Below are 17,570 nucleotides of genomic sequence, written 5' to 3' on the forward strand. Positions count from 1 at the left end.
ACATCCCGCTGTTTGGTTTGCCCAGATGCTGTTTACACTGAGCTGCTGTTTAAACAATAAGACACTACTAGTAGAGGCTTATTTGCACTTCTGCAGCCACGAGAAGTCTGAAGGCTGTGAATGAGTCCTCACAACATCCTTCTGAGTCACATAGTTTCAACAACTCCATCTCGCATGTCGGGCAGGAACGGGCAGCCATTGAAGGGGAGGCTTTCTCAAGGACCCGTTGGGGTTAAGGGTCCGCATCCCACTCCCTCCAGAGGAGCATTGCCTCAAATTAATGCCTAACGATGCCTCATGCACAGCCCAGACCATCTTAAAGGTAGTTGTCAGGTTTCAATTAATGGTGTTGACCCTTCCAAGAGTCACCCTTCTCTCTCAGTTATCTCAGATACCTTTGCGGAGAAGAATGCTGGAAGGTTCTACCTGTCTCCATGAAGCCTAGATAAGCCACACAGTTGGCTTAAGCTAGATGCTTTGTGCTTGGGTGGCTGCAGTGAGGTGAGATGAACCTGCATCTGCTAAAGACAGCTGAGGCAGATTGTGAAGCAACTGCCAGAGCAGAGAGGAAACTCTTCCTCCCCACATATGAAAAAGGTGTATCTGATGTGTAAGAGCTTCATAACCATGCTGTCTCCGTGCAAAAGGAGCTTTTTGTAATTGTAAGTCTGTGGGCATTTCTACCTGTTCCTAGGATGTAAGTGAGCTCTGTCTCCGGAAACCTGGCCGTGAATTGTGTCTAGTGTTTTGGAGAACTTCAAAAACCTCCTCCTAAACAACTTAGCGTGAAAATCAGTGTCATCTTCATGAAGGGAGGGAGTCTGGGGGAAGAAAAGAGCCCCTGTGCTATAAGGAGATGTGAGAGGAGGAAAAGCAGCTATTGATGAAGAAGCTAACACCAGGACCTGGTGGGCTGAATTGAGAGAATTAGAGCAGGGCCATTTCTTTTGTTATTATCACACATTTATCCTGTGTGGGTTTTCCTCCCCCCAAATACATTTTGTTCTGATTGCTTTGTGTTTCTTTGCTGACAATCTTCCAGAGAACAAATGAATTTATGGGCAGGAACAAAAATGCTCTGTCAATGCTTTGTCTGCTTTGGCAGAAAATGTGAGGCAAATACGGAACAGTGTTAATAGAGAAGGAATTTCAAATGCACTGTGATTCATATTTGTATCAGGAATTTTGACCCTGCTCACAAATCATTGTGGGACCTGTGTGTCCAAGTACAGGGATCATTAGAGCTCTTGCATGGTGCCAGGAATGGTCGAATCCTGTTCTGACTGGTGGTGGCCTCTCCAGCTGTAAACATAACTCTCCGCAGATCTGTTTGGATGTTAAATAGCAGTTGGTTTAATTTATAAAAACAAACACAGTACCTCTGTGACCTTCTAGATGATTAGTTTAAAATGTAGTCAACAAAACCACTGTGAAGTTAGCAACACCTCATCAAATAAATCATAAAGCACAGATAAAAGATGTCATCACAAAACAGCCTCTCCTCAAACTACAAGTTGTGCTCATTTGTCTGCATGTTTGCAAAACACGTCTGTGAACAAGGTGCTGTTTGGTAGTTAAATACTACACTGCTACCTTCCTGAGAGGCAAGGCCATTACTGTTCTGCAGTGTATGGAAAAGACAAAGTAATCATGGGATCATCTGTGTGAGATGCTGGTCACATTACATCCAGGGTTGTATTATCTCCAGATGTGGACCAGTGTATTTGCCCCAGCTGTTAGGTACCCCTTCTCACGAGATATGTCAGTCAGAAGCCACTGAGTGAGCCAAGCAGAGGAGAAGACAATGAGATGGAGACTTAGGGAGCAGGAGATGTTTTCCAGTCCACTCCATGCCCTTCACTTTTAAACTCTACCTTCTCTTCTACTTACCCAGTGGAGAGCTGCACGGAACCTGTCACCACCGAGTCCCTTGGGGACGTGTGTGGAGCGCTGCTGGAAGCCAGTGAGGACCTCTGCGTGACAGCGACTGCTGGGTGAGCCTTGTCAGCAGATCAATGTTGTGTTTCTTCCCCCTCGCATCACTGGAGAGGGTGGCAGATCTATCTGTGGAGAAGGAAGCACCCTTGGGAAGCTGATGGTCTGCCATCAGATTTGAAAGGGAAGGGACAAAGGGCTGGTCCCAAAAATCAAGTGCTGTGTGTGGAACAGTTGCCATGGCACCTGAAATTATTGCTCCATACACAACCATTTACCAGGTGAACCAGAGAGCTCCGAGCTAACCCTGCAGCACGATAGGCCACTGGGCTGCAGAAGTGCCCTAAGCTGCTGCACGGGGAAGGGTGGTAAGGCCAGCACAGGGAAGAGAAAGAGAAAGGGTAGTTTTATGGTGCTGAGTCACTCTGTTGCCCCGACAAGGTCTGAGAGCAGAGCTGGCATGGTTAGAGCAGGCGCAAGACTGATCAAGGACAAATCTCGCTGCTTTGGGTGTCACAGGCCAGCCGGGTCGATACCTGCAAGCCCTGGCAGCAGAGCTGGCAAAACTTAAACAGGGCATGGGGAGGGGGGGAAGGGAACACAGAGGGATAATATTGACGGTGACTCTCCAGAGAGGCTGTAAAATTGAAGTTATGAAAATACTCAAGCGTGGCAGAGGGCCACTGAGTTTTGCCAGTCCTCCACGACTGGAGTTTGGATTGTGAGCAAAATGTGCTGGGAGTGTCGTATCTCCTGCATAAAATCAATACGCATTTATGGATCGGGCATGTGAGATAAGGGAATGACAGGCAAACAGAGATGCGTAACTGTCGCTGAAGCCAGGTTTGCTAAGGGCCTGCTGTGCCTTTCTCCTTTTAGCATGAACTAGTGGGAAAAGACTGAGGAGCAACGAAAGCACTTGAAATCTGTTTTTACAGAGGTAGTTTCATCTGTTGGACTAGGTGTTTGCAATTGTGCAATCTCTAATTTAGGCTTTCTCAGCAGCTCTTTCAAGGCTGAGAGCTGTTGCTGGACAAGTATTGTGCATAATATTTATCCCATTTTAGGCACATTCCTGTATCAAGTCTAATTTCTACAAGCATCCCTCATCTACCCTAACCTAACTGAACACCATACCCCGGGCTGTGTTTGCATCAGCACGGTCCTGCTGCGTGTCATCTCAGCACCAGTGGGTGCTATAGTTACGGGTATACCCTGGCATCTGTTTCCTCTAATCAGCAAACTGATTAAAGAGGTAAATGATAAAGGGCTGGAACCAAACACAGAACAATTCAAGCGAAGCGCTGCACGAGCAGCACCCCTCCTACTCAATCCATCCCTGAAGTTGTTTAGACTGAAAGGCTGTGAAATAGTTCCTACCAGGTGGTGGAAATACTGGAGAGTTTCTCAGACTTCATTCTTAAAACTGCTGTTTTGTCACGTTGCGTTGAAGTGAGTTTGTGCTGTCTTTGAAAACTGACAGATTTAGGTGCAGTCTGCGAGCCAAGTCCCTAATCTTGCTGCAGTTTGTGCATCTTATGCTGACAGAAGTTACGTGTTCAGTTGGGTCTGAGAACTCCGTAAGGTTGTTAAGGGAAAAGGCACTATTTGTCAGTACATGTACGGTCCTGGCATCATCTGTGGCCCTCAAGAGGAGTCTTCGAGATTTGGGTTGAGTCTTTACAGCCCAGAAGAATCTCAGAGCTCCTCCTAGTGAATTCACACCCTCTGTGGCTCAGAGATGCGCTCACCTCGGGGGACGCAGGCTGGTGAGCAGGCAGCACGCAGCAGCCCTTGGTACGGAAACTTTTGGCCAAAGATGTGGGTTAAATCCAGGTCATATTATGTGCTCGGCTAATTTGCTTGCAGTTTCTTTGGCAGGGACCTGGGGATGTGCACACGTGCATCAGTTCACATATGCTTTCCATCTCCTCCTGTGTGGAAGCAGGCACCGCTCCTGTTTTTCCTGTGTGGGATCTGTGATCTATTCTGGTAGCTGTGTAGTGCAGTATGGCCTCCAGTAAATATTCACAGATTTCCTTGCAAGCTGATGCTTTTTTTTCTTTCCTCTCTCCTGTGTGGATACACAAAGGCATGTGTTGTACCTGCTTTATACCCTGTGGGATCTACATAATCGGGTCCGCAGGTTTTAATGGATTTCAACTCCCTTCTGTCTACCGACACGGTTTCCTGTCTCGTTTCGAGCAGGAAGAGCTGAGACTTTTTTAGTCTTAGCATTCCTGCTCGCCTAGGCTTTGGGAAGAGTTCTCTGGCTATTTTCCTGTTTGATTTTTGTGTGTGTTTTGTTTTAAGCAGGACAGAGTGCATGTGTGTATGTAATCCATGTGCTCAATTAAGAGAGGCATCTGTTGGGTTTATTTCACATTGCCGAGGAAGGACTGCAAGCAGGGAGCATCTGCTCGGCTTTTTGTCAATGGCTTGTTTTTCATAATTTGCTCTACAGGGTGAATGTTTGGGGAGGGGGAGGTGGCTTTTTATTTCTGAGTTTCATCTTTAAATTTATTTTCACGGTAGCCAGGGAAATTGGCTGGGATTTGAAAGTTAATTTCGCTAAGAAAAGAGATGAAGAGGGAGAAACAAAACCATCCAAATAGTGTTCGTGTAACCTTAACAATACCCTTGAAGAACCCCTATAAGCCATTATTTGCAGTGTTTTAATGACAAAGTAAAAATAATTTCTTATGGTGCTTTTTTAACACTAGTGGGGTTTGTTTCAAATTTAAAAAAACCAAAAAACCTAGCAAGTTCTGGTAGATTTTATTTTGGAGAAATATAGGAAAGGTATCCAATGCTAAGATGTTTTTTTGTCATTTTGTCAAACCCCCCCAAAACAAGTCTGGCTTTAAAAGAGAGCAGCAGTGGTTTCCTGTTCTTATAGTTTTTGCTTTTGTGTGTTCAGATGTCGGCTGGATGGCACCTAGGCGATTTACTGAGAGATTTAGCCTGTAAACGTGATTCAAACGCTGCTAAACTGCTGGGAGAGCTTTATCCAAGGGGGCTTTTTACTTGTTCTTTTTTCCTTTGGAAAGAAAGGGCTGTGGAGGTTAATGACTTGGTGATGCCCTGAAAGGACACGGCTGTGGTGTAGCATAGGGAACTCAGGAGGAGAAAGCCTGAATCTTTCCCTAATCCCACCAGTGAAAGATAAATCTTGCCCATCACAGACAAACAAACAAGGATACAATCTTGCAAGTGTAGATGTAGATGCTGTGCAAGCATAACCTGAGGATGAGGTTTGGGTCCCCAAGAAATGGGATTTAAAAAAAAAAAAAAAAGGGTATGGTATCTTGCTCTGCCAGCTCGTTTATTAAGCCACTTTGAAATGGTATTAAATCTGTGTCTTCCATGCTACAAGTTGCCATGGAAGAGAAAAAGCCAAACGTTAATTAACTTTCCTGACAGTTCAATCATTATAGGTATACACGTAATACAAATATTATAAAGTGTATAAATCCCTGTAACTTCTCTGTCAGGTGAATGCCACTCAGCTGAACAACTTTGTTGGCAGCAGTTAACAGCACAACCATTTTTACCAAGAGCAGCGGCGTGCAAAATGTAAGTTTTGGGCTGGCAGCAGGGAGCAGGCAGGCAAGCTTACTTCTGGGGCTGCAAGTAACATTGGCTGTCACAGAGCCTGGGAACCTGAAGTGTAAAAGGATAAAGCACAATAAACTTTGTAGTAGCAGGAAAGTATTTTCATTGCTTGAAAAAAAAAATAAAATTCAAACTTTGTCATCACATTAAAAACATTACATGAGCAGTAATAAACATATTTACACTTCTGTTTTGATTATAAATATACATTATATACAAAATAATGTTATAAAACGTAGAAAGTTCAGTGCTTCTGATTTTCTTTTTTAAATTACTGAAATACTAGTCTTCAAAATAAACTACAAACAGACAAACTAAAACCCATATTATTGATTTCTGAAGGTCATCTTCAAAATGGTCCTACATGGTCAGAGCAGAAGGTCAGTAGTGGACATTGTGAAGGGGTCTTGTCTGCACAGTTCAAGGCAGTAGATGGGCTAGTCCGACAACAGGATTTACAAGGGCAGGAATATCTCTGTCCGAGAGAGAGCACTGTCCAAGTTTCTTCAAAGGGATCTTGTTTCCTCCCTCCTCATTCTGCCCCACCCCACGGTTTCATGTCATTAGTGTCACGGCACTTTCCACTGGTGTGTCCTCTATTATTGCTGTGAATATGGATGTAAGGAAAGAGGTCCTGCATGCCTCTGGTTTCCAGGGGCAGGCTTCCCCTTTCCCATGGGCATGAAAGCAAACAGCACAGGGCTTTGAACCTTCTAACTCTAATTTCTACCTGCCTTGGCAGAGGGCATCTCAGTGGGTGCTTCACTACTGGGCATTTGGAACCGGGGTGAAGGGCGGGAGTTGGGAGCTTTGCAACCAGATGGAGAAATACAGCGGAGGGTAGGTGGGGAGGGGTGGTCACAACATTGCTTCTCCTCCTTCCAAAAGTAACAGCTGCATCTTTGAGACTATTTGCAGTAGAAGGCGGCACCTAATTCAGAAACACGACATGACACCCTCCACCCCCCAAATTTGTGTCAAAATAAGGCTGGGGGAGGGAGAGAATGAGGAAGGAGAATTAAAAGAAGTAATGTCTATTCACAATCACTGGTAGTGCAAAGGGCATGAAAACAGCTGAGACAGCTCAGCACGTAAAGGTTCTTAGGAGCTGATTGATTTTAAACGCATTTGTAAGGCTTTAAGGATCACGACTCCTCCTTATCAATGGGGAAGAGGCAGTACACATTCCTTATCACAATTTTCCCTTCACGAATGTTTAAATCCCACAAAAATCTTGTCCCAGACTGTGGCTTGGGTCAATCAGTTCTCCAGAGCAACACCAAGTGAGATGATGCGTAAATCCGGCATTCCTCGTTCCTTCCTCCTCTCGCCCCTCACACCGTCTCCAGTACATGCAGCAGGAGCGAGGAGACGCACAGAGATGCACAGCAGGAAGTATCAGCCACCCCTGCCCAATACTGTTCAGGTAACTGCAAAAAGAGCAGTCAAGTCTCTGTTTGGGCTTGTTAGATTCTCTTGACACATTTTAGGCACTTTTAAACCCAGGAAAAAAAAAATAATAAATGTAGACCTCGTTTATACTGTATCCATTATCTGCATAGCAATGTGTCTGTCTTCACACCTTCTGTGGCAACATCTGTGATAGTCAAGTGCCTCCTCATCTATCGGCACCTCCCATAACCAGAGTTCTGGAAAGCCAGGGGTCTGTCCATGAGGAACTGGCCTGGTATCTTTTCCAAACAAATTAAAACAACATTTTGAACCCCTCTCTCTTCCCTCTGCCTCCCCTCTTCTACAGCCACTGAGATTTCTGGTATCAAGCTTCAAACAAGGGCAGTAAGAACAAAAAGGCGTATTGCATCTTTCAGTAAATTCACAGTCTGTCCAGTTCACCCAGTTCCATCCTCCGCCTGAGAGCAGCAAGTTGCATGTATTTAAAAACAGTCCAATCCAGTTCTGAATTGTAAACAATGCAGCAGGAACGTCCATCTACTGGCATTACCAAATCTGAGGTGCAAATGGGCTGATCTTCAGTCTTATACCTGTCAGGATACAAAGTAATACTGGGAATGAGAAGGAAGCTCAGCATACCGAGTAATGCACAACCTGAAAACTGCAATTCAAGTATGTTAAACTGAAGCAATTTAAGAGACGTATGAAGAGAAGCCTCTCTACCTGGACTGAGGGAAAGAATGCTAATAAATCTGGGTGCTCAATATTAGGTCTCTATAAAAAGCAAATGGTACAGTTCAATAGCTCATGTTTGGAAGCATTAAGGCTGAATGATGTGGAGAGAGGTTTCAGAGGCTGTTATTCTGAAAATAAAAATACTTCTGGAGGTGCTTGAAGTAAAGCTGGGCGTCTAGCTTTGGTCAGCAAGATCTTCAAAGGAAGATAAGGTATTTAGGTCAGTTAAATGGGAATGAAGCGTCTAGTTGTCATTTGTATCTCTGAAAATCCTTTCACTGAAACTTTTAATATTGTTGGTTGACTTGTGTTCCCGCTTGCCTTCAAGAGGCAACTTGATATCTACACTGGCAAGGGAGACAGATCTACTTCACAGATCACTGCAACGTGGCGAAGCACTCTTCTCTTTCCTTGAGTCTGAAACTAGTCCCAAGGGTGGCTACACTGAAGACTACACTGAAGAAGGCAGGTCCTGGTTAATGGAAAATTGCCTTTAACTTCCACTGAGCCTTTTAACAAAGGGAAAATCATTCTCCAGGATCTGGTTGAATCCTCAATATCTGCTTTTCAATCAATCGATCAATGCTAGGCTCTTCCTTTTACATGTATCTGTCCTCTGGCTTTGCACTGTAACATCAGAATCTAGACATGCTCATCAAGAACAGTGCTGACTTCATTACAGAATATACAGCTGGAGCTTAAGCATCGCGAGGCTGAGATTACCTTAGTACAGACATCCTGAACGGCTGCGATGACTATCCACTAACAGATTCAGCTACCTTCCATCTTCTGCTGGGAATCGAGAGCTTTGCCCATTTCCACAGAACACAGATTATCCATTGTAGTCATGGGAAAAGCCATGGCTTTACATCAGTGGGCCTATGAATGTTTATTATCCTAATTTTTGTTGACTGCCTATCTAAAAGGAAATCATCCCACAACATACTGAAATTTTATGGGCTGACGTTCTGTGCTTTCATCTCCCACTGACTTTATCTAAGCTCAAAATCTCTGTTTTAATCAAATCAGAGCTACTAATTTCTTTATTTTCCTCAATGTATGTTCTATGTGGGCCATAAAAGAGGACCGGTGAATGCTGGGAAGCATCTGGGATCCCTGGGAATAGAGTAATCTACTCATGCAATTCTAAAGGATAGTTTACCCCTTTACTTTGTGAGTTTATGCCCATCCACCTGCATACTTACCTCTGTGGCTATGATGCACTCATTTCTTTCTTCTGTTATCACAAAGACGGACTGGTACATTGAATCCCTTGGCGAGCATATCGCTGATATCCTACATTCTGGCTTTTCACTAAGGCAGAGCGGAGAGAAAAGAACGTTAGTTGACTACTAACAAGCCTGACTATCATGAATATGGAGGGGTGCAATGAGATAGCTATGGAGGTGTGGGAAAGAAATGCAGAGGATGAAGTTTCACGGGTTCTATATGATGGCAGGACGCTTTTCCACTAGAAAAGCATAAGTAAGGAAAAGCCCACAGCCTTCCTATGCTTCTGCCATGTCCAAACCTACTGGCGTACTCCTCAGATCCCTCAGTGAAACAGATGCAAGCAGATCCCAGGCAAGACTTTAAGTACGTGTATCAGAAGGCTGATGACCCAGTGAATACTTGCCCTTTTCTTTTCTTGAAAAAGTAGTTATTTTTACTCTACCTCTCTTCTTCGTGAGCAGATCATTTTGCCTTCTAAATAACAACTTATTTTGAATCACTATATGCCTTAACTGTTCCTCCTCCAAGATCTTTTGAGGAAGGAAAGACACTTCTTACCTTCACCACTGACCTAGCCACTCCTGTTCCACTCCAAGCACCATTCTAGCAGCACCCTGCATGAACACTCAATTTAACCAACTTCGCTAAGGATACTGCTTGGTCGTGACACACGTACTGCAGTGTGAAGACTCCTGCCTTTGCTCTGGTTTGTGTACTATCTCAAGGTTTCTTTTTTTCCCCATATTTTCTCATATGCTTCTAGACCAGTTTGAAGACGAGGGACCTTAAGAAAGACTCAAAGGCAGACTGGATTCTCACCTGTGTAGTCGGAGGGGAGACTTTTCTCCTAAACACTTTTCACTTTTGTAGTATTTGTCTTCCTGTGGCCCTCTACTTGTCAGGTCTTTTACCAGATTGTAGTCCAGTTTATGATTCTTAGGTTTGTAGTTTGATTTCTCCAATCCACAGTCCACTTCAAGGTCTTTATTTTTATTGGTGTTTTTGAGCTGGGAAGCTGGAATGAGATTGTCCTTCTGGAAGTCAGACAAGTTGTTCATTGTCTCCAAGTCCTGCTCTGGGTGCATCCTCATCTGCCTGATGACCATCGCTATCATGCAGAACAGTATGAGCAAAGCCACCAGCCCCACCCCCATGGATATAGCAATCCAGGGGACTTGTTTAGGAGGAAGTGTAACGGGCACCGAATAAACTGGCAATTCGCAACGGTTGCCCATGAAGCTAGAAGGGCAGTAGCAGACAAAGCTGGCACTATAAAGTCCGCTGTAGCATGTGCCTCCATTCTCACATGGCCCAGAAGCACATTCATCTCGGGTTTTGATGTCACAGTTCCTGCCACTGTAGCCTGGCAAGCATGTGCAGGTGTAATCGTTGATCAGATCATGACAGGTTCCCCCATTGGAACATGGGTTTCTGGCACAGTCATTGATGTTTATCTCACATTTCTGACCAGAGAAACCAGGCCGACAACGACACACGCGGATCTGACCAAGGTAAAAGCAGTTACCATCTGAGGGGGAGAAAAAAAGGAAAATAAAAATTAAAGTTAATCCGCAAGGCACTTCCCTCAGAAACTTAAACCTCTCCCTGCTGTCTGGAGAAGAGGGAGGTTATTTTACATAACAACTGCTCATCTCAAAGTTCCTTCTATTTTACCTGACTATTGCCATGCCTTATAAACATGCCTTTTCTAAATATGTAGTCGAGTGAATTTAATCTACCTAGCTCTGCCACCTTCCCCATCCCGTGATAAACCTTCTGCATTGTTCTGCTGCACAGAAAATACCACTGAAAGGCCCCCACCCCCTGCCCTGACCCCAGCAAGAGACTAAAATTAGGGTAGATGTGGAATACGGTGGTGGGGGGAGATAGACTAATGTGTTAGAGGAAGAGTAGAGGTCAGATTGGATTTCTATCACTTCTGCACTGAAAAGCACAAACAAGTCAGAGGCATGAGACTTCCCCACCAAAAGACTCACCGTTTGCACATGGGTTGCTTGTGCACCTGTCCACTTTTTTTTCACAGTTGGACCCCGTGAAGCCGAAAGGGCAAATGCAAGTGTAGCTGGCCCCTTGCTCTTTCTCCAAGCACGTGCCGCCGTTAAAGCACGGGGAATCCACGCAGGTCAAAGCGCTGTGCTCGCAGTGAGTGCCGTAGTAGCCGGGGGGGCACAGGCAGTGATAACCGTTCTCCATATCCTGCAAAACACAACGTTGTGCTGCTGTTATTTGGAGGCACCCAGTGAGAGCTACTTGCTTGCTTATTTTTGGTCGGCAGCGTGTGCTCTTCAGTCCCTGCTCATCCTCACGCTGAAGCGGCAGAAGCGGCCATTGGAGAATAAATAACTGCAGGCTGGACAGTGAGGGATAAAGCTGGGAATCGGCTGGACTCAGTGTGTAGGGGTAATCGTGTGGGCACGCAAGCAGAGCAGATGCAGCTGTAGGGAGCCTACAGGCAGCTAGACAAAAACATTTCTAATGCCACTACTGCCTAATGGGAACCCTGAGGTCCTCCCTGAGCAGAACAGCATGGGTTGACCTACACAGCTGTGATCAGACCATTTATCCTCGGTGTACGAGCCCCTTTTCTCTTTACAAGGGCTTACTTTGCTGTGCCATGGATAAATCCCACCACTTCAATCACATCAAAACTGTTTCTTCTTTCCAAGGCTTTGGGAGAAGGGATCTAGGGTCTTGCACCGTTAGCTTTAAGCTAAATATTCATCAGATCACATTCGATATCTATAATTGGCCAGTCTTTATCAACAGGTAGAATCAATCGTTGGCCAGGTCCAAAAGCACACTGAAACACTAGACTCCAGGAAACCGAAAATGCAAAACCCTGCCCGACAGCAAGTGTTTCAGCTGATTGCCCTCAGCTTGTCTGACACTACGCTCCCAAAACAGAAAGCAGTTTTCTTTGCTATTAAAATATCGATTTAGTGCCTGTCTGTATGAACTGTGGGTTGAGAAGCTCGTTGGTTTACAGGTCGGCTCCCTCACCAAACTTGGATCTTGCCGAGCTCTCATAATGGCTGCCACAGAAACCTAAGGATCAGTTGACTGGTTCTAATCTAGATGATACATCTCCTCCTGTAACAGACTTCCTCCCCTGGCACCTCTCGGGAAGGGTTCGGTATGATAGTTGTGAGCACCAGTAATGAACCTGGGCGCTATCGAATTCCCATTATGCGGTCACAGGACCATTACTGAAAAGGTATCCTGGGGCTAGCTTCACACAAAGACCTCACGTTTCAGAATGCCCTTACCGTGCAACTGCCGCCATTCCTGCAGGGATTGCTGTCGCACTCGCTGATCTCGTGTTCGCAGTCGACACCAGTAAAGCCGGGTTTGCATGAGCACGTGTAGCTGCCCTGGCCGGTGTTCATACAGGTTGCTCCGTTCTTGCACGGTCTGTGGTGCGTGCAGTAGTTCAGATCTGCAAGGACACCAGGAGTTAGAGAAAACGCCTTTCGCAGCTGGGAAGAGACATTCACGCAACAAGTGCTTCAGTCAATGAAAAAAAAGGCAGAATTTTCAATGAACACTTTCATTCTGCTATCAGTAGGGATACTGGAGATGATTATCCAGGTTATTATCAGTAATAACCCGCTGTTTTGGATTATTGCTGATTCTAGGTTTTCCCCTACATCCATTACTCTCATACATGAGCTTGGAATTTTGAAGGACCCGGCAAAAAATTTCACTTTCTTAGTACTTTGGTGCACCTTTTTCATGTGCTTAAGCCTGTTAGCTGCAATGGGATTTAGGTGTCACGTTGGGAAACACACTTCACAAGCCTGTGCTCTCTGAAAGACTCACCACGCCATGTATTAAAACAGTGAGCCCCGTCTGAAAAGGGTGTGTGGCCGAGAGGAGGCAGGGAGGAAATGTTTTTGGTTTGGAGGTTTAAACAAACGCTAGAGATGTTTTATTGCTTATTTATTGTTATGAATGCTAGTTGTTTAAACTGTCTAAATGCTCCACGAAGCTTGACGGTTCTCTTTTTTTTTGTTCCCTTTCAAATTTGAGACAGAGGTTAAGCACACAAGTTCAGAGGACGTACGTAGAAAATCTTTATTATCTCTATAAATACCATAGAGCAATTGGAATACAACCAGTTAATAGATAACTAAAAGCAGAAAGAAAGAAAGAAAAAAAAAATCTGCAAACTTCTATTTAATTCAGCCTAATCCTTTAACTCTCTTGAAAACACTCAGCTTGCTTTGAGAACGTCGTGATCTCAGTGCCAGCAGTGCATATATGGCCTTGAGGACATGACTGCTCAGCTGGCTACAGTTCAGTGATTCACTGGGTTGAATAGGTGGAAGTGGTCCGGTGTACCTTAAAATGGAACCTGTACTTTTCATTCTTGCTTACATGATTTTTCTCTCATGCTCCAGACTTATCACATGAGTTAACTTCCTTGTATGCAAAGTAAGGAAGGCCCAAATTATGGTGTTTACTGCTGCTGGAAACTGTTTAGTAAATTGTTGTGCAGGGAGTAAGTTCAACTTAGCTTGAGCAGGCAGAAAACTCGCCCGCTCAACATTCATCCAGGTTGTTGCTGGTTTGGTTTGGGTTTTGGGGTTGAGGGGGGGTTTTTTTCAGAATAAAAACTGCAGGTACCAAAAAGGTTTGCTTATTTTCAACCAAAATTACTACAAACACTGGTACGTTAGTCAGCCGTGGTACAAACCACCGCCTGTGAACGCACAGCCTGTGAAAATTTAATGCCAGCTCCCATGGGTCGGATTCCTTCGTCCCGCACTGAGGGATACCCAATCTAGAGTCGTAAGCATGACCTTCAGAACTAACCTTGATCACAGAAGAGGCCACCCCATCCTTCATCGCAGATGCACTGCCATTGTGTTTTACAGGTCCCGTGGCGGCAGCCTATATGGGGAATGCACTCATCACAGTAGCGGCCTTGCCAACCAGGGCGACAGCTGCAAGAAAAGTCAAATTAAACCATTAACAACGTGGAAAAGAGTTTAAGTTTCTATTACAAGGTGACATTTTAACTTCAGTTCAGATCACAATTGCTGTCTACTCACATGCACTCTCCGGGCTTGTTGCAATACCCGTTCTGTTCAGTACATCCAGACAGGCAGATGGCTGTAAAGAGAACATAAAAAAGCAGAAGCGTTTAGGTAAATACACATGGCACTACAGAATGCATTTTGAAAAGGGGAAATGCCAGCTTTTTTATAAAAAAAAAAAGACAACACACAACTTTGGAAACCAGTTGTGCACTTTCAAAGCTTTAGTTTTAAAAAATCCTCAGTACGGGGAGTTCTAGAGCAGGAGGAAGTGAACAAGGAGAGCCAAGGTTTGACAAGTTGTCCTTTAGTTTTTCTGTTTATACAACAAACATGAACTCTTGCAACTCTTGCTAGAAAAGGAGCAAGAGGAGGCGGCTCTGGCTTGTGTTAGGGAAAGACCGAAAAAATAACCCCAACGGGACCCCAAGCCCCACGTTAAAGATTCCTACTACACCACAACACCTGCCTCATCTCTCACAGCAGCAGGAAGGCTGCAAGCATTTGTGTGGGCAAGCTGCTATCGTTCTAGCTTGGAACAGGTATCACTGATTTGGGGATATCGGCCAAGACCCTTCCTCTGCTGGCTCTTTCTGTGCTGCTGGAGGTGAAGCGCGGCCTTAGTCACCGCAGCCAAAGGGGGCAAAGTCCCCGGCGTGCAACTTCGTGTCTCCAGGCAGGGAGAGGAAAGGTCAGCATGGCACAGTGCGGTGGAGGCACAGCAAAGCCAGCTACAGCCGGGGGCAGGCCCACCAGCGGCACTGGGCGAGGGGATTGCTTTTGGGTGCCAGGTGGGAGCAGCTCCCTGATGCCATGGGGGGGTTCATGTTTTCTCGGGGGCTTCTCACCGGCGTCCCTGCCCCTCCGCGGGGAGGAGTTGGGCCTAGGGAAGCCAAAGCAGACGATGCTCCCCCGATGCCCCAGCGAGGCTCCGGTTGGTACCCGCTGGTCTCCCGCTCCCTGCCCCGCCCCGCCGGCGCTCCTGTTGGAGGGATGGGGGGTGACTTACGATCGGTGCAGTACTCGCCGGTCCAGCCGGGCAGGCAGGCCAGGCTGCCGTCCGCCTCGCAGACGTAGTGCCCGAAGCGGTCGTCGCGGCGCTTGCAGAGGCGGGAGCAGCTCTCGCCGTAGTAGTTCTCGCTGCAGACCACCCGGTAGGAGTAGCGGAGCTGGGTCTGCTGGCCGCTCTGCACGTCCTGCGACCAGTCCTCGCCCACCGACAGCGACCGCTGGATCGACATCTGGCTGATGAGCCAGTCTTCCGACGGCGGCCGGGAGCCTGCGGGGAGAGCAGACACCCCCGCGTCAGCGACCGGCGGGTACCGCCCGCAGCGAGCCGCGTCCCGGCGCGGCCAGTTCCCTCGTCCCCCCACGAAAACCACCCGCACCGAGCAGCGAGACCCCCCCTGCCCCGCCGGAGAGGAGCGGAGCCGCGGACACACACACGCTCACACACACACACACACACACACACTCACACCTGTATGCACACACACGTGTGTGTCTGTACATGTATGTGCACAGATGTATGGAGGGATATGGCCACCGGGGCGGGGGGGTGGAGGGGCGCTCAGTGGAGGGGCCTTTGGAAGCGGGGGCTGCCGCGGAATATCCTTTTCCTCCCGGCTCGGAAAAACATCCCAAAGCCATTATTCCTTTCCAAAGGGCGGAATTCGAGCAAGGTGTAAAATACAGGAAAAGGCGGCCGGGGTTCGCTGGCAGCTCCCGGCTTTCTCACCGCAGCCCGCCTCGCTTTCCCACGCCAAAAATAACCCGGAGGAAACGCGATTGTGCTGGAGCTCGGGCCGGGGCAGAATCAAAGCGGCCCCTGATGGATATCGCTGGGGGCCGGGTCTTGCGGCGGGAGAAGCCCAGCCCGGCTCGGCCCGGCCCGGCCCGGGGTTACGGTGCAACAGCTGAGCCCGGGCGGCCGTGCCCGCGGCGGGGCGGGGGCGGGACGCGCACACGCGCGCAGACACGGGCACACACAGGCATCACGCGCAGGCGAACCCAGCCATATGCACACACGCACGTACGCGCGCACCCGCGCGCACACGCACGCACACACACTCGCGCGCGCGCGCACCCACCCCCGCACGCGCTCACACTCGTGCACACGCACACGCGCGCACCCCCGCGCGCACGCACACACACACACACACTCCCCCCCCCCACCTCCCACGCGCGCGCACCCCCCCCGCACGCCGCGGGCGCCCCCTGCCGGCCTCGCGCGGCCTCAGTCACCTTCCGGCAGGTAGTTGGCGGGCGCGTGCCAGGCCTGGATGATCAGAGAGAAGGTGCCCTGCGGAGGGGAGAAACCAGCGTCAGCCCGGCGCCCCGCCGCGCCCCACCGCAGCGCAGCGCGGCCCGGCCCGGCCCGGCCCGGCCCGGCCCCCGCCCCGCACCGCCGGGGCCCCGCGCCGGCACTCTCCCCGCGGCTACGCGCTTCTCCCTCTACCTCCCGCAGACCGCCGGTACCCCCCCACCCACCCCACACACCCCCCCTTTTGCTTTTCTTTCTCCCAGTAACGCTCATTATCCCGAGTGCTGGGGGCTGGACGCGCCTTCTCGCTTTTCCCCCCTTTAAAGGAAGTTCTGGAAATAAGTCTAAAGGCGAAAGTAGTTTGTTTACATGACAGATTAACAGAGCGCTGCGATCAGCCTTCCCTCGCCGCCCTCCTGCCCCACCGCCGCCATCGGGTTTAAAGTGGATTCTCACCGGCCACGTGAAGTTAAAGGGCAGCTTAATGGGGCTGTCAAATCTCTCTGTGTCCTTGATGCTGAAGGAGTTTATTCCCAGAACCGGGGTGATGATGCTGCCGAAAGTGCAGGAGCCCGGGGACACCACTGCCTGAAAATGCTTCAAACAGACGCGAAAGAAGGTCCTGCAGTGGGGGGAGCAGGGCTTCCCGCTGGCCAGGGACCCGTGGCTATTCACGAATTCGTGCAGCTCCAGCTGGAAGACGCCAGAGCCGGACACCCTCTGCACAAAGGGGAGACACACAAAATAGCCAAATCAGACCTTACCCCGGCTTTGCCATGCAAACTTGCTTCCATCACCCGCTTTACATTTCGCCAACCCTTTATTTACTTTTTTTTTTTTTTTTTATCTTTGGATGTGCCATTACCTGCTGCAAAATCATTAACAGAAACGTCAAGCCAAAGATGCGCAAGGCTGTCATCCTTGTGTTATTCGAGCTTCGAGTTCTCAGCGGGGTTAGTTTTTTCCTCCTGTATTCCTCAAATGGTCCAAGCGAGCGCTTCTCGGTCGAAGGAGAAAAGCGAGGCGCCACGGCGATTCTCTTGGAGCAACCTGCTCTTCCAAATATTCCCCGTGCACCAGCAGAAATCGGAAGGTAAAATCCAGGTGGCGATCCGTGTGTCGTGTCGTGTTCCCCCCCCCCCCCCTTCTGGGAATTAATCCTTCAGCCAACCGCCGACCTCTGGTCGCTTGTCGTCGCCTTTATAAACTCCAAAGCCAGGTGGGTTTGGTGAGAGACGTGGAGGGGAGTGCTTAGCGTAGAACCGCTCCTCCTTTAACCGGTGCTAACAGCGCTCTAAATGGAAAACTTGCTTCCC

General features: G+C 48.0%; 1 protein-coding gene across 1 annotated transcript; it reads right to left on the reverse strand.

Moving 5' to 3' along the window:
• Positions 1-7,423: 7,423 nt before the first annotated feature.
• DLL4 (delta like canonical Notch ligand 4) lies at positions 7,424-17,520 on the reverse strand. The gene is made up of 11 exons (XM_084263628.1): positions 17,120-17,520; positions 16,711-16,974; positions 16,236-16,293; positions 15,001-15,270; positions 14,007-14,067; positions 13,768-13,898; positions 12,219-12,388; positions 10,929-11,148; positions 9,751-10,459; positions 8,904-9,012; positions 7,424-7,553 (listed from the first exon to the last, which is right to left on the reverse strand). The coding sequence occupies exons 1-11, from the start codon at positions 17,171-17,173 to the stop codon at positions 7,548-7,550; spliced, it is 2,052 nt and encodes a 683-aa protein (XP_084119754.1). The 5' UTR covers positions 17,174-17,520; the 3' UTR covers positions 7,424-7,547.
• Positions 17,521-17,570: the final 50 nt, after the last annotated feature.

The sequence above is a fragment of the Gallinula chloropus genome, assembly GCF_964237585.1.
Source record: "Gallinula chloropus genome assembly, chromosome: 4".
In the NCBI taxonomy this organism is placed as follows: Eukaryota; Metazoa; Chordata; class Aves; order Gruiformes; family Rallidae; genus Gallinula; species Gallinula chloropus.

Bases quoted from the DNA above. Each gene is read 5' to 3' on its own strand.
- DLL4 (XM_084263628.1), bottom strand. From the start codon at position 17,173: ATGACAGCCTTGCGCATCTTTGGCTTGACGTTTCTGTTAATGATTTTG. The intron at 16,975-17,119 runs GTAATGGCACAT...CCCTTTGTGCAG, and splicing joins TGTTAATGATTTTGCAGCAG to AGGGTGTCCGGCTCTGGCGT. The intron at 15,271-16,235 runs GTGACTGAGGCC...CTCTCCCCGCAG, and splicing joins CGCCAACTACCTGCCGGAAG to GCTCCCGGCCGCCGTCGGAA.